Source organism: Sceloporus undulatus, chromosome 5, assembly GCF_019175285.1.
Source record: "Sceloporus undulatus isolate JIND9_A2432 ecotype Alabama chromosome 5, SceUnd_v1.1, whole genome shotgun sequence".
NCBI classification, from domain to species: domain Eukaryota; kingdom Metazoa; phylum Chordata; class Lepidosauria; order Squamata; family Phrynosomatidae; genus Sceloporus; species Sceloporus undulatus.
The window spans coordinates 57,160,021-57,182,804 of record NC_056526.1 but is presented as its reverse complement, the minus strand read 5'-3'; the positions used below and the strand labels follow the sequence as shown (position 1 = coordinate 57,182,804).

At 37.0% G+C, this 22,784-nt stretch overlaps 1 protein-coding gene across 3 annotated transcripts in view; it reads left to right on the top strand.

Moving 5' to 3' along the window:
• NUP107 (nucleoporin 107) overlaps positions 1 to 22,784 on the top strand; it is a 30,842-nt gene that overhangs the window by 2,814 nt on the left and 5,244 nt on the right. For 2 of the 3 annotated variants that reach the window (XM_042467811.1, XM_042467812.1), the window contains exons 3-22: positions 258 to 344; positions 639 to 754; positions 3,077 to 3,209; positions 3,853 to 3,956; positions 4,751 to 4,878; positions 6,921 to 6,969; positions 7,615 to 7,686; positions 9,550 to 9,638; positions 11,744 to 11,822; positions 13,276 to 13,389; positions 13,720 to 13,810; positions 16,296 to 16,372; positions 16,583 to 16,642; positions 16,729 to 16,874; positions 16,969 to 17,017; positions 17,817 to 17,886; positions 19,082 to 19,200; positions 21,143 to 21,181; positions 21,549 to 21,699; positions 21,870 to 21,976. In XM_042467811.1, the coding sequence (XP_042323745.1) occupies positions 258 to 344; positions 639 to 754; positions 3,077 to 3,209; positions 3,853 to 3,956; positions 4,751 to 4,878; positions 6,921 to 6,969; positions 7,615 to 7,686; positions 9,550 to 9,638; positions 11,744 to 11,822; positions 13,276 to 13,389; positions 13,720 to 13,810; positions 16,296 to 16,372; positions 16,583 to 16,642; positions 16,729 to 16,874; positions 16,969 to 17,017; positions 17,817 to 17,886; positions 19,082 to 19,200; positions 21,143 to 21,181; positions 21,549 to 21,699; positions 21,870 to 21,976 (1,880 nt within the window). Of the gene's footprint in view, positions 1 to 249; positions 345 to 638; positions 755 to 3,076; positions 3,210 to 3,852; positions 3,957 to 4,750; positions 4,879 to 6,920; positions 6,970 to 7,614; positions 7,687 to 9,549; positions 9,639 to 11,743; positions 11,823 to 13,275; positions 13,390 to 13,719; positions 13,811 to 16,295; positions 16,373 to 16,582; positions 16,643 to 16,728; positions 16,875 to 16,968; positions 17,018 to 17,816; positions 17,887 to 19,081; positions 19,201 to 21,142; positions 21,182 to 21,548; positions 21,700 to 21,869; positions 21,977 to 22,784 lie in introns of all 3 variants that reach the window. The other variant, XM_042467810.1, reaches the window with a different exon arrangement.

Genomic DNA, 22,784 nt, shown 5'->3' with positions numbered 1-22,784 from the left:
CTCTGTTTATTATCTGTCCTCCCTCCCATCTGATATAATTTGCATTTTTAAAAAAATAATTGCCACTTCATCTAGTTTCAGCCAAGGTTTTGTGGAAAAGAAGGATTTGGGGAAAGGATTTTAAAAGGAAGAGAGGGAAAGAAAGAGGTGACCCTGTCTAGATGATCTTCTCATGAGATCTGTTATAGCCAGAGATCTCTGAATAATGAAACACAATGTAGAAACTTTATTTTCTTAACTTGATTCCATTTTTTTAGTCCTTGCTTCCCTAGATGACAGTTTAAGTGGCATGGCAACAAGAGGAGTGACAGTTCCCAGGACTCCAGGACTATTTTCTCACTCCTGTAAGCTCTTTTGTACTTAATGCCCTGCTTTATTTACTGTTCAAATGCTTGTTTTATTTCAGGAATTTTACTAATGTTGTAAATGTTTACATATCGTGTTCTTCTTTCCCTCACACAGTTCAGTCAAAATTCAATTAAGTTAGTATCTTTTAAAGATAAGAGTTTTCAGCACAAGAAAATGGTTCTTTTTGTAATGCAAGTACATAAATTTATTTATCTCACTAGAGAGACTGACAAATGTCATGACTTGATCCTGTTACTCTTTGAAAAAAATACTGTAATATTTCCCCCCAGTTACTCCACAAAGCCGGAGTTCAATGAAGCAACCAAACATGTCTACCATTCTGGGCACAGGGGGAAAATCTCCTTATCTTGTGCATACTCCTGGGCGTCTTGGAAATCTATCTATGGTAAGAACATGCTAACTTGGAATGGGCTGCATGGAGTATGTATGACTGCTGAATCTCCCATCCTTCACAGTGGACTTACACACCATTAACAATACAATCTAGTTCAAAAAAAAGCTTACTCAAAAGTAAATTCTGCTGTCTGTAGTGGAGTATTCTTCTGGATAGCTAACGACAGAAGCTAATTGGATTAGCAGTATAGTATTATTTTTTATTTTTCCTAAAATTGGTTCTAATTCTCCTTTCTGTGGAGGTAGAATTCAAAGACATAGCCATGTTAGTCTGTATCAGTATGCAAAGGGGTCTTGTAGCATCTCTGAGACTGGCTGAGAGAAAGATGTAGCATAATCTTTCAAAGATAAAAGCCCAGGTCAACTTATTTATGGGTCACTATGGTAATGTGATAGCAGCTCTTTCAGATTTCTCCATGCACTTTCTTTCTCTCTTGTGCCAAGCAGAAGGAGTCCTGGGTGACAGATTGATGTTGCTGTTTGTTTGTTTAAGAGTCCCTCTTCACTGTCTGGGGAATGAAGGCTGAAACAAAAGCTGAAACATCGAAGCAAAAAGCCTCAATTAGAGTCCCTCTTGCTGCATGCACACATACACACAGGAGCCTCCAAGTTTAACCCTCGACTTATCCATGGGTTATGGCAAAATCCATAACTTTGGCCACAAAACCTGCCTTTGACTTATACATGAAGTCGACTTATAGTTGAGTATGATTTTTGTTGTTTAAGGTTTCTCTGAGCTTGTTGATAACTACTTCTTTTCTCATTGGCCTTAATTTTCTTATATAACTATCAATAAACGCATCTTGATTTTACTGCTGGAGCAATATAAAGAGTGGCCAAATTTTTTCTTTTAATAAAACTTTATAAATTACATTATAGAGCATAAAATCATACAAAATTAACAATATTCCTTTCCATAATTAATTAATTTTCATTTCCCATGAAATAGCTTTTTAAGAGCGGTTTTGATTTTAACTATCCCCTAGTTTAGAGAAGCTGTATCAGATTAATAATATTTTTAATAGTATGGAATGAGTTATTTAATAGTTAGCATGAAGAACCAGAATTATCACCTCACCTGCTCTAGCATACTGCTAAAGCATGCTTTCATTTTGGAGACTAAACATGAAAAGCTCTGCCATTATGTGATTGTGACATCATTGACTTGTTGACTGTAGTTATTGCTAGTAAAGTAACTGCTCTTCTGCTAGCAACTATGCCAGTGTCCCAGCTTTCACCTTGAAAGCTACAAAAGCTTGTCATGTTTTCAAAGTAAGAAAGTTTCAGTCTTTGAATGAATGGAAGATGCAGCCTTTGTTTATACTCTTGCTAAGGTTGACATTTCATTGCTGATAGTTTTGCTATCATTTTGCATGCCATAATATCTTGTGTTGACACTACAGTCCTTGAAGGACAATAAGCAATGTGGGGCTTCTTTTTCTTAAAGCTTTTAAGGGCTTCTGTTACTTTCCTGTTGCTCAGAATGTTTTAGGAGGCATTTTTCTGTTTGTTTTTGGGTGTGTGTGGAGATACAGTGTTGTGTCTTATTTTCAGTTCATGAGCTAATAAAATAACATGTTTTGGTGGGCAGCCATGTAATTTTGTGGTGAATAATTAATTAATATAAAGCATTAGTAGATAGAAATGATGGTCATGTAGGAACTTTTCTTCTTTCCAATACATTTTTAGGGAGCCTAAGAGTCCACAGCATGGGTGTGTGTCACTGGTGTGGGAGAAGCAAGGAGTTTAAAAGTTGGGATTGCTGTATTTGAGTGACATTTTTGTTTGCTTGTTCACACATGCACTTTGAAGAGATGAAGAAGGCCAGACACCCAGAGCAGAGCCAGGAAGTAGAACAGACTTTATTCTAGCACTGCCATTCCATCTTCTCTGCATCCTCTCTTCTCTTGATTCCTCATGTGGCAGGATTTTCTCTACAACAAAACAAACTTTGTTCCCAAAACAGAGGAGACAAATGCCGCCTCGTCCAACACCTGTATCACACTGCAGACCTCCTATGGCTCTCTTGTCTCTCCATCCATCAATGTTTCTTGACTCAGCACTTTATCCTGCACTGATTTTCCCAAAGTTGACCTTACTTCTAGGCATGTCTAGTGTTCCTAGGGTGTATGAGAGTGCCTGTTTTCACCATGACCTCCATCTTGCTTTAGTAAAGACATTTATTTTGTTTGGCTAGAATGACTTCATTACCAAACAAAAATTCATATAATAAACTATTATACTGTCAAACCATTGGATTTGAATCCAGGCTTTATTCTTTATCCTTCATTATTCTTTCTTTTGTATTGTTCAGTTAGATGACAATGATTGCACAACTGCACTCACGCCTCCACATTCAGTGATGTTCACAAATTTAGACTACAGTGCAACAGAAGATGTCACTAAGAGTGCTGTTTTGTTGAATGAGGATGATCCTGGGGAAGCAGGTATGAGATTACTTTTCACCTTTGTGCTTTTTTTACATACATATTTAGCACAGTTTTGGTGCTCTGTTAATGAGCTACATAATCTGTGAGGCCCAGCTAGGGTAGACCTGAATGGAACCCCTATGTAAATCCCTTTAATTCATTGGGTCTTCTGTAGCTGAAATAAGTGACTGAATTTATGTCTGAGTGGTTTACACTAGGTCATCCAGTTTGATTTGTTTTACAGTTATAGAAAAACAGTTCCTTAGGGAAATGACCATATTTAGTATAATGCTAAGTGTCTCATATATACATATGATATGATATGATACACTTGAAGATGTTAGGCAAATCACATATGCATTACTACAGACTTGGGATGACAACAGTGGGTTATTTTGTTTTGGTATGGTGACTTGGATTTATTATGAGTGAATAACTCTGATTTAAGAAGTGTTAGAATCATCCTATGAAGACACTCGTTTTACCATTCTAGAAACCTTTCAGGACACCTTGCTACAATAAGGCACTGTGAAATGTAGTACTTAGTGTGTACAGTTATTAGAAAAAATAATTTAAACATTACCGTACCTTGTTACAAGCTAGAACTTTTAAAAGTAAAGCTGTTCTAATATGTACTTTTTTTTCTCTTTTGTGACTGTAGCTACTAGGAGCATGTACTCCGATTTTCTGCATTTGTTGTTAAAGCACACTTCAAATACCATTTTTGAACTTACAGATGAGTATGAAGATATTTGCAGTAGCCAGGTATTTTTTTTGTTTTGTTTTTGTTATATGTTAACTCATTCATTCATTACTTAATTTAGTAAGTTCTTGTCAGTGAATAATTACAGAACTTGTACAGCAGGTGTGGCATTCATTAAACATTAAAGCATATGTGCTTAAGATGAAGCTAGTAGCTACTTGGTATTTTTGGCTGTAAAGGAAGTGTTAAATGACATATGGTGTGTTGAGCACGCAACATAAAGGCAGTTTATCTATGGCTCTTCCATATCTCTTTTCTACTTGTTATATTGCACTTTTGACTGTATATTTCTTGGGACAGGACCTTGCCTGTCACTTTTTTTCTGCTTACACTGTGAAGAAAGAGAGAACAGGCTAGCCTCATGAGGCTAACTTTTGAGCCCTGGACCAACCACAGGCTGCACCTGTTCCAAACCCTCAGCCCCAGAACTGAAAGTGGTTACAAGTGCATTTCCAGTTTTGTAAAAAAAAAAAAACCAGCAACAACACAAACATTTTGTTAAACAAGACAAAGGAGAGAGGCACCTTATTTTAAAGGATAATTGCCTCTCCTGGGGATTCTAGGAGACATAGTCCCTTTTTGTCCCCTGAACTGTTTTCAGTAGGGGATTTTCTGGGGCAGCACAAAATAGTGTGTGTCGGGGGAGTGCATGTCACCTGCAGACTGTATGATTCCCAACTCTGCTGTAAAGCCAGCTACACATACACATATACACACTATTTTATGGATGATGAAATATTATATACTAGGTGAAACAATGTAGACTAAATGAAGGTTTCTGATTTTTAAATATCAGGTAAACATTCTTCAAAAAATAGTATACCGAGCAACTCCTGGACAACAAAAATTTTCAAAAACTGCCAGTGTGTTGTGGCTTCTCAAGCAAGAGATGGTAACATGGAGACTTGTGTCCTCAATTTACAGGTAAACCACCCCAAAGAATGCTTGGTTCCCTGCCCATCGCTCATTAATTTAGTATATTGTGGTCTTTTAGATTGCAGATCTAGACACCTCAGTGTAGATTATATATGTTGCTTCCATGAATTATATATGTTTTATGTCTTGTAAGACAGCACTGAATGCATGTGAAACAGTAAGGAAACAGACTTTATTTTTTCTGTGTAGGGACCTATGCAAATTTTTCAAAAGCTTTTCATAAGCTTGCAGTGCTGTCCTATGTGTTCTTACTCAGTGGCTTCTCACCATGTTCAGTGGGATATTGTTGTTGTGTGCCCTCAAGTTATTTCTGATTTATGGCAATGAAAAATCTGGGATTTTATTGGCAAAATTTGTTTAGAGGGTATGACAGGTTCTGGCAGGTTGGCTCTGAAGTTCCAACACTTGGAAACCTGTTACTCACCCTGCCTTTGTTCCCCATTTAATCCCTTCCTAGACTTGGTAATTGAGCCTCAGGGTGACCCCTTTTATGTGGGCTATGTTGTGGTGGTGGGTTTACTGTGGTTAGCGTGACTAGCCCTCCTCCAAGTTTAATATGAACAGATGGAGAAAATGGTAAAGACAAACAAGTGGAAGTTTATTAAGACATAGGTAATAAATATATTAACTCTGCAATTCCCAATCAATTCTAGCTCTTTAAACTTCCAGTCAGTTCTTTCCTCTAGCTGACTGTCCTATCTGTACACTATCTGTTTCTTACTGTCACATCCTTTCCCTGTCTGGCCTCTCACAGAAACAAATCTCTGTTTTGTTACAATTCTTCTCCACAGGCAACTCTTCACAGAGTTGATTTGTCTGCCTTCCTCTGAGGCTGAAAATAATGCAGCCTACATATTGTGCGTTTAAACCATATTGCCCAGTTGCCTAACTAACTATTAGCTTGATTTGAAATTTTTATTTTTAAAAAAATTAATTTTCAGTCTTCAGGTCACTGACACTGATATTTGTGAAACAACATCATAAAAGCAGCAACATTTTATTCAAACAACCCATTTATTAGGAAATACATTGTTAATTGAGCTAGGCAATATCCCTAGACAAAACCAAATGCAGCTTCAATAACAGAAGACTATGAAAGAAAATGATTTAATTCCAGATGCTGAAAGGCAACTCAGATAAAATGGTCTTAATATTCTAAAGTTGGAATGTGTAACAAGTGCCCCTCTGTATGTTGGAGTGCAAGTCTCATTAGCCCTATCCCTGTGGCCATGATAAGGGATGAAAATAGCACTCCAATAAGATCTAGAGAACCACATTCCCCACCTTTGTTTTAACAATATCTTGCTTCTTCATTGAGTTACTAGAGCAGAAGTGGGATCTGCCTTTCTAGATATCTGGACTCAAACTCCATTTATCCTGGACCATTGGTCATGTGGCCTTGGTGGCAGTTGGAATCCAGAAATATCTGGAAGGATCACCGATTACTCACAATTGTTAAAGGGAAAAAGAGATTCAGTACTTAGGGAGGAGTCAACCTTTCCTTCCTCTGCTATGTGTTTTATTTGTGTAGTTGTTGTGAAATAACTATTGCCATTCTTGCAGAATACAGGGGAAAGGTAGTCTAGTATGTTGAAACTTTTGACTACTGTCAAGTTGTGCTTTGAAGATACTAGTGAATTAATAGGAGAATAAAGGAGTTGAGTGAAAGATGCAGTGTCACCTATTTTGGAAGATATGCACAAAAGTAAATTTGCAAATATACAAATACACAGGAGCTGTTTCTGGTATGAAGAATCCCAATATGACTGAAGCCCTGAGTAGAACTTGTAAGAAATATAACTTGCAAGACAGTGTGGGCCTGCATAAGGATAAGAGATCTTTCAGTTTCCATAACATTGAATAAGTCTAGGTGGAAGAAGGGGGAAACAAAGCTAAGAGGATCTCTTGTATATAGACAGTGTACGTATGACTGTGAGAATCATGTCCAAATGTTTTCATTTGTTTTTAGGTATTGAAAAATAACATCTAATGCTAATCTGCACTAAAAAAATTCTTTCCTTTAAATCCAGGGATAGGATACAGTCTGCTTTGGAAGATGAAACCATGTTTGATGTTGCAGTAAGTTTTGTTACAATCATTTCCTATAAAAGCATTTGTTGTTATTGTGTGCTTTAGTTTCCAACTTATGGTGACCCTATCACAGGTTTTTCTTGACAAGATTTATTCAGAGAAGGTTTGCCATTGCCTTCCCCTGAGGCTGAGAACATATATCTTGCCCAAGGTTTAATGGGTTTAATGGCTGAGGGGGAATTGAACCCTGGTCTGCAGAGTCACAGTCCAACTCAAACCACTATGCCACACTGGCTCAAGTCTAAACACATGACAAGTGTTGCACTGTTTGAAATGTAATGGAGCATAGACATGAAGCTATGGAATGAAATACTTAAAATAACTTTGAAATTCTCAAATATTATCTAAATGTCCAAAACATTTAAGTAGAGCATTGTGCAAATGGACTCCTACTCACAGAAAAGAAATCTGCCTTTCCATAGCAGTCCCCACTCACATGTACTATAATCTTCATGAAGCCCTCTCATTCTCTGGACTAGACTTAGGGAGGAGGTTACAGAGGAAAGTGGGAATCCACTTTGCTTACAGATCCTATTCCACTGGATGCAACCAAGAGAAAAAAGATAGTCACATAGCTGAACAAAAATAATATTTGTTGATCACTCATCTGAAGATGAATGTATTGTTCCCTAGGTTATAAATGCTAGTGAAAAGACTGCTGTAAACAACCTGTTCCAGAGAGATTCATTGGTTCGACAAACTCAGGTATGATTTAAAATAATGCTTTTTTAAAAGAATTAGGCTGCACTTACTTTTGAATACATCCACTTAACCCAGTTGTATCTGCTTCCAATTAAATATGCATTAGATCTGGCTACCTATTCTTCTGAATAAATTGCCAGACTTTATTAGTTCATATGATTGTTTGGTAGGAGGCAAATGCTTTTCCATTCTTCCTAATGTAGAGAAGCAAAACAGATTTGTTGTACTTAGCAACATTTACAATATTTATCTTAACATATTTAAAATAGGTAAATGCACAGCTATGCTACAGCTTCTTTTTATTTATGAGTGTTGGCAACTACGTAAGATACTTAAATACAGGGCTTTGCTATTTGTTAGTTTCAATAAAATGTTTCTAAATTGCCCTACATTTTTAGGATACCTGGCCAGTAAGCCATACATAATAAAACACACAATGGCTAAGTACAGTCATAGAAATTAATATTGTATTGTTTTATAATATTTCTCATTATAATACAGTTGAAGAATGGTTAGAAGGTATACCTAAATTAAAATGTCTGGGTCAACTATTTTATGAGCTGCTGAAAAGCTTGTATTGTCAGTGGCAGTCATATGTCTGTGGGGGTAAAATTCCACAGTTAGTATGCCACTACTGAGAAGATTCTGTTCTTGTCTTTATTCTGACTCTGAAGACTTTAAGTGTGGGCAGGTTACTATAGGGAAGGGCACTCTTCCAAGCAATTAGTTGTCAGGCTGTTTGAGGCTTTGCAGGTGAACATCAGTACCTTGAATTGGACTTGGAAAGAGTATAGCTCTTTCAGAATCCATCTAAATTTATTCGTTATGCACTCTGTGTACTGAATTTTGCAAGAGCTAAACGTTTGAAATCATTTTCAAGGATAAGCTCAGCTATAATGTTGCAGGAATCCATTCAGGAAGTTATCAGAGCATAAAACAAGCTTGCCAAGGAATGATGCTACAGACATAACTCAGTTAATAAAGCCTCTAACAACGAAGCTTCTTTTTACAAAGTCTTTACTTGGGTTTGGTTCCAGGATCCCCCATAGATATCAAAATCTGTGAATGTTCAAATCCTGTTTAAAACAATGGTGTAGTAATATGGTGTCACTTATATAAAATGGCAAAATCAAAGTTTGTTTGTTGTTGTTGTTTTGGAATTTATATTTTGTAAATATTTTCAAGCTGTGAATAGTTGGATCAATATATATGGATAGATAACATCTAGATAATAGATAATATAAATAATATCTATGGACCCACCCCTTAATCCCAAGGAGTTCTCCATCTCAGGTGTAGATGTTAAAAACATGAAGGGAAGACCTGGCAGGGTTCTGCTGGTATTTTGTAAAACAGATGCCCTGTCTCCCGTATTGCATTTGGGTACCACTTCTGCAATTAAGAGCAGAAGCTGTATATCACAAATACATTTCAAAAACCCATCCCAAAGGGAAGGTCTAGCAAGAAGCCAGGATCATTAGTTTCAAAAATGTAAGATATAAGGAAGAAATAACTGATGTTTCACTCCCTAGCCTTCCAGTTTAAAATAATTCTTGAAGGCAATTTAGGATTTTTTTATGCTAATAAATCTCAGCTGCAATCCATATTGAAACAGAGGGATGGTTTCTCTCAGAATGTCGTAAAATATTGAAGAAGGGATCGTGGATTAGGCTGCAGGCTCAGAACACATTATTTACTTACAAATATGTGTTCTGAGCCTGCAGCAGTATTTACTCTTGGGCCTAGAGGACTTTTCCTAGTAAATTGGGCTGACGCAGATTTTCCATGGTAAAACGTAGGATGTATGCTAGAGGAAAGTGGATTGTCTTATTTTGTGTTTATTTGTACATTTAATTTAATTTTCAGTTGGTGGTAGACTGGCTGGAGAGTATTGCCAAGGATGAAATCGGAGACTTTTCTGATAATATTGAATTTTATGCAAAGTCTGTGTATTGGTAAGTTAATGGCAAATACTGAATGCTCATTTTTGCTTTCTGTTGGTATTTTGTAAACATTTCAAGCAACTGTTTGCAAAATTAATCTATGTACACAAGCAATGTTGTGATTTCTGAAGTACATTACTTTTTTAAAAAAATAGAGATATTTTATTTCTCTTGGCTTTACAAATATTTTAATACAGCTTGAGTATGTCTTATCCATATCTCATATTCTAGGACCAGAAGTGTTTTGTATTTTGGATTTTTAAAAATATTTTAAATCTTTTATTATTATTATTGATGGCCACCTGTCAGAGGTGTTTTGATTGAGAGTTCCTGCATGGCAGAATGGAGTTGGACTAGATGGCCCTGGGGTCTCTTCCAACTTTATAATTCTATTTTTGGAATACCTGTATTTGCATACACATACATAATGAGATATCTTGGGTATGGGGCCCAAGTCTAAATACAAAATTCAATTTTGTTTCATATTCAACTTATATACATAGCCTGAAGGTAATATTATGCAATATTTTAAATAACTTTGTGCATAAAACAAAGTGTGTGTATACTGAACTATCAGAAAGCAATGGTATCACTATCTCATACACCCCTGAAAAAAGTTTTGGGTTTTGGAGTAGTTCATATTTTGGATAAAGGAGACTCAACCAGTATCATACATCTGAACTCACTAGCAGGCTCTTTGAAAGCCAGGCTTTATGACAATTCATGTTAAAACCCAAAATCAGTATTTATCAGCAGCTACCTCTTACAAAAGTTTAGTGACTTTTACTATTAAGTGCACATTTACTTGGATAAGCCCAGTTTTCCCAGTGGAACTTCTGAGTAACATGTGTAGATATAGACTGGATATCATTTACCATATATATTCAGTTATAAGTCAGCCTCATGTATAAGTCGAGGGCAGGTTTGGGGGCCAAAACAGGATTTCGATATGACCCATGGATAAGTCAAGGGTAAAACTTAGGGTCTCAGTACCCTTCCTCCCCTTCCGCAGCCCAGCTGTCCCCTCAGAAGACAGCCGGGCTGTTGAGGGGCAAGCCCTTGCCTTTCCTCTTCATCCCCAGCCTAGCTGTTTCCCAAGGGGGAACCAGGCTGGAGATAAGGCTTGGAGGGCAAGCGCTTGCCTTCCGTCCTTCTCCTCTAACTCATTTGCATATGCCATCTTCCATTTACCCCATTTTCCTTATACCAAGCCTGCAATAGGCTTTTTAAAAATGTTTTGGAGGAGTGTTAGCCATCATAACCAGTGATGTGTAGCTTATAGAGTGCACTACTTGTGAGTCTACTGAATCCCCTAGTGCTTCTGGGAGGAATTTAAACAAAAACAGACCCTTGACTAAAGAATTCTGGTCTTAAGCCCTCAGGCTGCAATCCTGTATGGAGTAAATCTAGTTAAGCTCATTGCTGCTATGTGAGTAAACATAGATCAGATTCCACAGTCACTTGCTCAGATCCAAGTCTGCACTGAATAATTTGAAGATGCTGTAATTGCTTTGGGACTACAGAAGATAGGGAAGCAGACATTCAAGCGCTAGCCAGAGGAATGCTGGAAGGTTCCACTCCCAGAAGGAATATCATAACAAGGGGGAAACTGATGTAGTTTCAGCTTCAGCTGTCAGCCACAGAATGAGCAAATGTAGGGAGCTTCCTACTGATGTTTAAAGTATTTGTTGTATGAGGCCTTAAGTGAGGTGAAAAGTGTTATTTGCCAGTGAGCGAAGGACACTGTTCTTGCATAATGTTCAATGAGTTGGAAGCTACCTAGAAGATTATTTGATCAAAGAAAATACTTCAGTACCTACAGTCGGCCCTCTATATCCACAGATTCTCCATCCACATATTGAACCATCCATGGCTTGAAAATATTTTCTTTTAAAAATCCAGAAAGCAAACCTTGGTTTCACCATTTTATAGAAGAGGCACCATTTTACTACACCACTGTATATAATGGTATATACAAATTTTGGTATCTATAGCAGAGTCCTAGAACCAAACACCAGCCGATACCAAGGACCAACTGTAATTGTTTCAGTAATAGAATATTTAATTCAGTAGCCACTGCTGTTGAAGTACTATAATTAAGTGCCTTGTGTTTTCAGGGAGAATACCCTGCACATCTTGAAGCAGCGACAATTAAACACATTTTCTGGGAGCTCACGACCACTTGTGACTGAATTAGTAAGTGTAATTTATTGATTTCAGGTCTTAAATAACTAAACTTGAATGAAGAAGCAATTAATAATTTCCTGTTTGAATAAAATTCTTCAATAATTTATTAGGAACATTTTTGTGTTTTTTTTTAATGGAGAAGCACTGCATTTATCTGGCTGTAGTCCAGTCTGAACTAGTTTCAGACTTCCATGTTCTAATAAAGTTAATGCATAGTAGCATTTGCTTATGCAACAGTTTTTATGTAGGGATTGGCAACTGTTTTGGCCATTATATAAATAAATTAATTACTGTTTTAAAACACTTTTTCAAAATGTGATAAGATGGAACATCTTACACTGGTAGCATGTGTAACATAAATATAAACAAAATTATTGTGATTTTATGGAATATTTTATATTTGTACATAATGAAAAAAGAGGACCAAAAACTGAGGATTCCCAAAATGAAACAGAGGAGGAACAATCAAACAAAAAAGATTTAAGTCAGGACAAAGCAGTCCCCATTATTCACAGTGTTGCCAAATGTAATAATAATATCTGATGATCCAAAGTAAAGGCTGCAAAAAGATCCAACAGGATCAGCACAGATGTTTGATGCTGAGCTTTAGCTGCTAGAATATCTTTTACTACAGTAGTAAAAGCCATTTCAGTGAGTGACATACACAAAAACCTGATTGAAATGGGTCAAGGAGCGTGTGTGTAGTCAAATAAGGTGTCAGTTAGGAAAAGGTAGTTCTTTAAAAAATTGTTCTGGATGGATTTTTAGCTTGACATATATCACATCATATAATAACTTCGGTCTATATAATTAATCCAATAGGTGATACCGATGGGCTATTTGGACAGATACTAAGGAACTCAGGACTCATACTATCCAGTGACTTCTAGAGATCAGGGCCTTGTAGAGGATTTCTAAATAGGTTACAAGCGACTGAAAAAAGGAAAAGCATTGTGTTGAGAGAGGCTGCATGAACCAAGCACATCTTAAATAAGAAACAGGTTATACCAAAGCAGGAGTTGCAATACATATGTAGATTGATAGTAACTAGAATTGTATAGGCCATATCTGGCTTCTTTACTCATTAGTGAGAAGAGCAACACAGAGAATTAAAAAGATCACAGAAGAACAGAGGAAGAATTGGCAAAAAAGAATGTACTGTCATTTTCCTGTTGTTGTGCCTACAAGTCTTTTTTTACTTATGGCAGCCCTAAGACCAACCTTCTTGGCAAGATTATTTCAGAGGAGGTTTGCCTTTGCCTTTCTTTGAGAATAAGAAATGCCCAGTGGGTTTCATGGCTGAGTTGGGAATTGAACCCTGGTCTCCAGAGTCATAGTCCAACACTCAAACCACTATGCTTGGCTGGCATAGTCACTTTAGCATAAATTCAGGGAATTCATAGAAAAGTATGCTTCCATGATTTAATAGAATTTGTACTGTACTGTTTTTTCTTTTATTTAGGATCCAGATGCTCCAATAAGGCAGAAAATGCCACTTGATGATTTGGATCAGGAAGATGATTCACGGTTGCTCAAGTTTCTTTTCACTCTTATTAGAGCAGGAATGACAGATGAAGTAAGTCTCTGAAGCTTTATATGGATTTTCCTTTAAGTGTACACATCTGTGAGCAAACTCTATCTGCTGGGTTAAAACTAGTTTAACTGTGATTTATACAAGCTGTGGGTTAGTTATTAAACCAAGATCTGAAACCATGCTTTGATCCTGATGAGTTTTATCAGGTATTTGAAGCCCTGAACACTGCAGGGCTCATGTTCTAGGCTAGGAACAACTCTGGCCATTCTTTATAATGGCTAAGGATGCACTAAAGAATTGTTTGCCCTGTTATTTAAAAATGAGGAATGACTTTTTCCTTCAAAATTGCTCCACTCATGTTTGCTTTTACAGGCCCAGCGACTGTGCAAAAGATGTGGACAGGCATGGAGAGCCGCAACTCTCGAAGGATGGAAACTGTATCATGATCCTAATGTGAATGGAGGTGCTTATCTGAAATGTGGTGTTAGTATGGCGGTGTAGGCTTCTGTTTGTACATTTGTTCATCTTAACCAAGTTTGCCCAAACTCTCTTCCTAAAAGATGTATTTTGAGAATTTTTGGGTATATGCTTTCTGTAATCCATATTTCTGTCTGTAAAGATGTATACGTCATCTGACTAAATTAACAAGTATTAAATGAAGTGGATAGTGTCCATATAGCAGAAATAGGAGATGATATGGCACTGCAATCTGCCTGTTAATTTTCTCCAAATTTCTTGGAATTTCATATGCCTAATAATATGCCTAATAATACCAATTAGGATATCTAGGGGTAGCCGTGTTGGCTATATAGGAAATCCAATAACATCCTAACATTGATACCTTTATTGGGACAACCAAAAGACACAATTACATGTTGCAAATTTTCAAAGTCATATTGGCTTCTTTATCAGGCAAACAGGAGAAAGAAATTGAAGATGTTAGTCTTAGGCCTGCATTTTCTGCATGGTCTTAGTTCAGATGGTAGGTTACTGGTCTTAGCTCAGATGGTAGATGCAGATAGTCCTCCCTACCATCTGAACTAAGACCAGTAACAGAAAATGCAGGCCTATGACTAACATCTTCAAATTCTTTCTCCTGTTTGGTTGATGAAGAAGCTAGTGTGACTTCGAAAACTCGCAACATGTAATTGTGCATTTTGGTTGGCCCAATAAAGGTATCACTGTTTGGATGTTATTGGACCAGTTAGGACTGTTCATGATCTCTAAACACTGGTAGACTTAACATTAGTCGTCCTCCAGTCTATGATTAGGAAAATCAGTAATGAGCCTGGTACTTGTGTGCCTTTCATTCACTCACACATTAACTTAATGGACAATGTATTAGCAAATAATAGTTTGCTGTGATACCTAAATTGGCCAGCTAATTGAGCAAGCCCACCAAACTAGGACTGCAGGGAGTTGGTTTGAATTACATAGCAGACTATGGCTGGATCAAATTAAATTATCAGAATGGGAAGAGGAATGACACAAGTACAGAAATAGTTTGAAGAATATGTCTGAATGTAATCATTATGCTGCTATCAGGCTCTCCTTAACCTGGAACTACTACAGTAGTTTTACTTGGAGTGGGGGCTTGATTATTGCCATGGGAGCTCTGCTACGTTTCATGGCTTTATGTTGCACTGCCTGAACATCCCTCTATGCAGATAAATGGTTTCTGCATTAAATTATCTAATGGTCCCAGTGCACAGAATTCATTAACTGAATTGTCTTCTCTGTAAGCATTGTAATTCCAGCTTTTCTTCCCACCAGTATTTGTAATTAGCTGTAGTAAGAACAGCCTTTAGCATCTGCAGCTAGGGATGTCACTGAAGTCTTAAGAAGGCATTCCTGCATTGGACTTGTTAAATCATTTAGTGGAACCTTGTGGTCAAATAGCTGTGGCCAACTAGCTGTTTGGAAGTAATATATTATAAAAAAGCATGTATTAGATGTAATATGTTGCTTTGGGGATAGCTTCAGTAGTGTCATTGCCTTTTTAAAAAGTCATGGTTGTACATTTCTACATTTAGCCATTTGTGCATTTTTATTCATTTTTAAGTATATTCTAAACAACTGAAAAGTGACTAGTCATTAATAAGTAATAACAAGTAATGTTAATGAGCCACTCCCCAGGAATATTAATAAAAGGATGCCCCTGTTTAAAAGATCAAACAGTTTTGACTTCTCTCTGTCTTGATAATTGTCATTTCAGGGTACTCTTTTATATGTAATCCTCAATCCCCGTTTGCTCTGGTAATTCAGCTGAACTGGGGGTGAGGGTGATATAAACCATTTTTCTCTCTTTCTTAGCCTCTTTCCCCCCCTTTAATCTTCCGTGTGTAAATACTGGTCCTCCACAATTAGGAATCATAAAGATGTAGATTGGAGCCATAAAGAATTAGAGGCAGAATTTGCAAGCAAACAGTATTAGCAGTTGAATTAACATTAGAAAGGGGGAAATAATAGCTCAGAGTAGTACAGTGCGCCCGCGCCATACGCGGGCGCACCATACGCGGCCTTGAGCATACGCCCTCAAGCCACGGGGTGCGCGTGGGGCGGAACAGGTGGCGCGTCCCATTCAATTGAATGGGCGCGTGCGCCCCGCGCACGCGCTGCCGCGCACAAGCCCCATTGTTTCCAATGGGGCTCGAGCATAGGCGGAATTCACCTTACGCGGAGGGATCCGGAACGGATCCCCCGCGTAAGGCGAGGACAGACTGTAAATATTTTAGAAAGATTTCTAAGGATTTGCAAAATAGAGCTCATTTTTGAACTGTTCTCTATTTTAATAATTGACATTCATGAGAAGTTCCTCAAAGACATCTGCAACTGAACTTTGAGAGAGGTTTCAGAGAAACTGAAATTGATGAACATTACATTGCACATTCATTACTGAATTCTGAAATGTCATCTTTCCTGGTTATAAAATTACTGTTTATGTACAGGAACAGAGCTGGAGCCAGTAGAAGGCAATCCATACAGATGTATTTGGAAAATAAGTTGCTGGCGACTGGCAGAAAAGGTAAGAAATTGACTTTAAAGGAAAATCTTATGCAATTTGCTTACAGTAGATAATGTAAGTAATCTAAAAGTGTATTATTTGTATGACTTTTAAAATGAATCTGAATGTAATATTTTTATGTAGCAGTGACCCATTTGTGGTACATGTCTTAAATATCTGAAGAATCAAGACATAATCATCTTTGAAATATTTTTGAACTGATTATTTTAGGAGCAGTTTGACAAGTATGAAAGAGCAATATATGCAGCACTTTGTGGGAACCTAAAACAGGTATGAGATTATGTATAATTTGCTTATTTTTAATGCTACGTTTTCTCTCTTAATTTTGACTGATTTTTTTCTTCATAAACTTAAAGCTTCTTCCAGTTTGTGACACCTGGGAAGATGCAGTTTGGGCATATTTCAGGGTTATGGTGGATACACTTGTTGAACAGGAAATTCGTTCTTCAGTTATGACCACGGAGGAAACGGAAGAACTCCCTAGAGAATATTTGGAAACAAAGTGAGTTAACATTTGTGTGATAAGTAGCTATGATGCAATATTAGAATCATCCCTATTAATTCCTGTGTCTCAATTCTTTTAATATATTTTGAAGCTGGACTTTAGAAAAGGTGTTCGAAGAACTTCAAGCAACAGACAAAAAGGTAATTTGGGCCTGAACTGAAAGAAAGGGATAACTCTTTATTTTTCATTTTGCATCACATTGGTTTGTGTCTTCTCAGAGGTATTGAGTTCAGTAAGGCTTACTGCAAGTTATGTCTTGGGCCACAATCTTTTTACTTGTTTGGGAACATGTCCTATCAAATTCTGTTAGAATTTTTGAATGAATGAATCTCACACTTTTCTGGCTGTTCATGCACTGTTTATACATTTGAATCTTGGTGTCCCAGAGTTCCAGTCCAACATTCAAACCACTGCACCACACTGGCTCTCTCAATGGCAGTACCAGATATTTAAAAATATACAGTAATATAAGCACAGGGACTTTGATACAGTATATCTAGGAAAACTGATGCTGACGGGAATGGTTTGACTTGCCTCCACTGGCTATAAGAATTGGACTTGACTCAACTGTTTGTTTAGTCAGAACAGTAAACTTTTTGTTTACTCATTGTGAATAATTGTCTACAATTGGGGGGGGGGAGAAAAATGAATAAAAGGAAGCATCAGTCCTCATGGATCTGATAATATTTACTTTCTCCCTCTTCAGCAGCTGCATGCATACTTTTTCTCCTCAAGCTCTGACAGAAGATGAGACCCTTTTTTATTTTTATACTGCATGCATATAGTTTAGAATACGATATGCTTCTTTATTTCACAGAAATTTTGTCCATCATGCTGTGGTGCAACATAAGCTTCTTCAAAAAATATATATGGTTTGGCTGTACATAATTTGGTATGGTTATATGGTGTGTTTTCTCAAACTTACAAACTGTTTTTCAGAGAGTTTTGGAAGAAAATAAAGAGCACTACCACGTGATTCAAAAGTTTGTTATCCTGGGAGATGTGGATGGTAATTTTGCTTTTTCTGTATCTCAGTTTACTGCATTTCTTTTAGTAGCTCTGTAAGAACTGACATATATGACTTCTTTCTTTTTTTTTAATTTTATATTTTACTCTGTTATAATCACTGTTGTCAACCGCCCGGATTGGTTCGCCACAGGGCGGTATACAAATAAATATTATTGTTGTTGTTGTTATTATTATTATTATTATTTCTGACTTCAGGGAGAAATGCAACTAATGTGATTTTATGGAAACCTGTGGAACAGTGGTTCTCAAATTGCGGGGTGAGAAACCTAGGCGGGGTATGAGATTTGCTCAAAGACAAGGGGCAAGACTTGGAGGCCCTGAACCCTCTTCTTCTTTCCAAACTTTTTAACGTGTAAAATTTACACATGTATTGAGTTAAATAGTGAATGTATATAATAGAATAAATCTATTCTAATTTGAACAATATTGTTTCCTTGTAAAATGTTAAAATATGAATATACGTGTATGTACAAATGAAAATATGTACACTAAACAAACAAAATATTTTTGTTCATAAACTACATTGAGTTAGTGGGACAGGTATGACATCTGCATGTGAGATGTAAAGGGAGGAGTCACAAGGATAAAAAAACTGAGAGCCATTGTTATAGAAAGTCCTTATACTTTATAGGAGTGAGGTGTGTGTGGGACAAAAGAGATGTAGTTATTTCAAATATTGATATATTAATAACAGAATGGGATTTCAGCTGTAGTACAGAAGAGTATATTTGTCTCCCCTTTACTTTTGCAGCATGGCCATATATAGTAGCATTTATGTCTGCACAAGTCTTGGTCTGCTGCCACACTGCAGAAATAAAGCAGTTTGATACCACTTTAACTTTGATGGCTCAGAGTTATGGAATTCTGGGATTTGTATAAATTTCTCACAAAACTAGAAATCCCAGAATTACATCGCATTGAGCCATAGACATTAAAGTGGTGTCAAACTGCTTTAATTCTGTAATGTGGATACACCAATGGTGTGATGTCATATCTACATCAAAGTTCTAGTCAATTATGTGAATGTGAAAAATGAATTCTTTTAACTTCATGGTATGAGGATGCAGCTATAGTCAATGTACCGTGTCCTTTTAAGGTAATATATCATGTACAGCAGACAACTTTAAATATTTGTTTCTCACCACTAAAGCAAACTGGGACTTGTATTTTGTCAGGTTTGATGGAAGAATTTAACAAATGGCTCTGCAAAGACAGAAATATGCTTCCAGGGCACCTGCTTCGGTTCATGACTCATCTCATTTTATTTTTCCGTACTTTGGGACTACAGACCAAAGTAAGCTTATTTTTATGAAGATTAACTTATTCTGAGACTCAAACATTTATATTCATTTTCCTGTAGCCATTGAGCAGAGTTGAGGAGCTAGAGGGGTTGAGGTGGGAAAAAAATAGACAAGAATATATGAACCTTGAGAAGATTTCTTAGTGGTTCTTTGCCCTTTTCAGATTGCTAATAGTTAATAGAATGAAGTTGGCCACATTCAACCTGAAAAGCTATAAGCAGTTATTATTTAAAGTAGAACAAATATAAAATAAATAATTATGCTAAATATTGCTGTTTGTTTGCACTGTAATGCATCTCTGCAGCGACAGTCAAAGTGCTCCATTATTGAAGGGCAACTTGGGTTCAAGTAAATACAAGTAGAAGTCCAGAAAATAAGTCCCCCTTCTTTCTATATGTATCCCATGCAAGCAAAATTGTGCTCAGAATTCTGCAACACAGACTCCAACCATACATGGAAAGAGAAATCTCAAAGAAAAAGTAGGGTTCAGAAAAGTACGCAGCACTAGGGACCACATAGGAAACACATGACGGCTAATGGAGCACACCAAGAAATTCCAATGGAAATTCATTATGTGTTTTATAGACTGTTGCAAAGCCTTCAGCTGCGTAGATCATGAAAAGCTATGGAACACTCTTAAAGACATAGGAGTGCCACCACATTGGATAATCCTGATGAGAAATCTTTGTTTAGAACAAGAGACTACTGTTAGAACAGAATATGGAGACACAGAATGGTTCCCAATTGGCAAAGAGGTCAGGCAAGACTGTGTCCTTTCACCTTCTTGTAAGCAGAAGATATCACAAAGAACAGGCTTGGACACAAGAGGAGGAGGAATGAAGATAGGAGGAATGAATATTAACAATCTAAGATATACAGATGACACCATACTACTAGCAAAAAAAAAATCATAGACCTAGAATATCAAAGAAGAAAGTGCAAAGGTAGGATTACTGTGGAACATAAAGGGGAAAAATGACCACAGAGGATCTACACAAATTTAACCTAGACATTGAGGAAATTGAAATAGTAAAATAGTTCCCATACCTTGGACCAGAATGGGGACTGCAGTCAAGAGATCGGAAGAGGGCAGCTATGAAAGAGCTAGACTAGATCTTAAAGTGTAACAATATACAACTGAGCACCAAAGTTAGAATTGTACAAGCCATTGTATTCCTCATTACCCTCTACAGATGCAAGAGCTGGACAGTGAAGAACATGAATAAGAAGAAAATTAATTATTTTGAGATGTGGTGCTGGTGAAGAAATGCTAAGGCAAACAAATAGATCATAGAACAGATCAAGCCTGAAATTTTCCTGGAAGCCAAGATGATTAAGTTGAGGCTGTCATACTTTGACTATGTCATGAAAAGACACAACTTATTGGAAAAGACAATAATGCTAGGAAAGGTGGGGGAATGTAGAAAGAGAGGAAGACCACATGCTAAATGGATGGACTCTATTAAAATGGTCACAGGTGTGAATTTGCAGGACCTAAGCAAAGCTGTGGAGGATAGAAAATCTTGGAGACGTCAGATCTACAGGGTCTCCATGAACTGAGATCAAGTTGAAGGCACTTAACAACAAACTACAATATCTGAAATGAGAGAACTGAATATAACAAATCTTAGTTCTTCGTTCAGCTGTTTCCTCCAAAAAACAGATTCGGGAACAGTTGATAAGAGGGAATTTTATATGAATACTGTCAACATTATGGGACTGTTAGATCTCATTGTACCTTGTGGCCCAGGTATGAACAATGCTACACTATAATCTTTCTGGTTCTCATTTGGACTTAATCATGCATCTTTAAAGGTAACATGAGAAGTGTAATTTTCAATTTCCTAAGAAGACAAGAAAATGATAATTTTAGTTTCCATTCTTTAAATTAAAGTATTGATTTGTTTAATGTATTAATCTATTTTTCCCATTCAGGAGGAAGTGTCTGTTGATGTTTTAAAAACCTACATTCAGGTAAGCCATCAGATTTATCCTATGAACAAGCTTTAAACATACTAGAACATTTCTCCTTCTCAAAATGGAAGTACATGTTGATCATAATGAGCAAAATATTAGCCAAAGCATTTTGACTATCTTCAGCACATTTACTTACACAAATACAACCACTTGCTGTATAAATAGTCAATTAATGGTCCTGTTTATAATCATAGAGTGACCTTAAAATTTAGTAATTCTGTTTATTTGAAAGACACTTGCAGAGAATGCATATTGATTCTTTACCTCTTTTTTTCTCATGTAAATATGCAGATACAAAGATGAAATCTAGAATGGCTCCCATAAGTAAACTCATATTGTGTTAAATTTTTGTTTTATATTGCAGCGGTTAATATGTGAGAAGCACACAGACCTTATAGCATTTTATGTGAGCCACTTACCTCAAAATGTAGCTATTGCTCAGTATGCTGTATTTCTGGAAGACATCACTGAGACTGAGCAACGCCATCATTGCTTGGAGCTAGCAAAGGAGGCAGGTAATAAATACTGTGATTCATGTACTGAGGAACTGCATTCTTTGAGGGAATATTAAGTCTTATTAATCTTTTTTCTTTATTTCCTCCTGTGACCTCTATTTGACCCTAAGTAGTATTTTGTTTAAATCCCTCCTGATTCTTCATATGTACATCTTACCTTTTCAATACAGGTCTAGAAGTTGCAACTATAACAAAAACTGTTGTTGAAAATATTCGAAAAAAAGATGCTGGCGAGTTCACTCACCATGATCTTGCAATAGATACAGGTACAACAGAGGTGAGTAGTAGTGCAAAATGTATTCTGCACATAATATAAATATTGTTAGGTGGAGAACTCAAACACCAAGATTTCTCGGTTGTAGTTTCTGATCATATTTAGAATCAGAGGTTTCCGATCATTTTTAGAATTAACAGTTTCCCAGCACCTCTGGGAGAGGTGCATAGTCATGATGTTTAATAAGTTGCATACAGACCAGCATGAAAAGCCAGCTTCCAGTTTGTTTGGGAGCACGGTGTACACATGGCACATGCTCCCATGATGCCCAGAAGCAACTGGCTTCTGGGCATTCTGGTGGCGTGGCATTTAGACACTGCATGCCACCGGAGTGCCGTACAGCTGCACAGGGGCAGGAAAAGCCAACTTTTTGCTGGAGCAAAAAGGAGTGGCATTTTGCCTCTTCTTTTTGAGCCAACAAAAAAGCAGATTGGGGACATGGCATGAGATTGCTGCAGCCCCAATTCAGCTTCCTCAGGGGCAGCTTGAAGCCGCCTTTTCACAGCTGTCTGTTCTGCCCCTTAATGGCAACAGTAAGTACTGCTCATAATATAGATAGAAAGCATTAGTATTGGTATGAAGTGCACACTATTCAGTGCTAGTACTGATTCAAGCCAAAGCATCAGCAAAAATATATGGAGACCTGTGTTGTGGTCAAGATGATTCTTCTCTTATATAGCTACCCCTGGGAGGAGACACTTGACGTTCATAGTTTACACTAAAATATGTTTGTTCTCCTTTTTAAAAACACTTGGCACACACCATAAAATCATTTTTTTTGTTATTGTTAAACATGAATTTTAGTTTCATG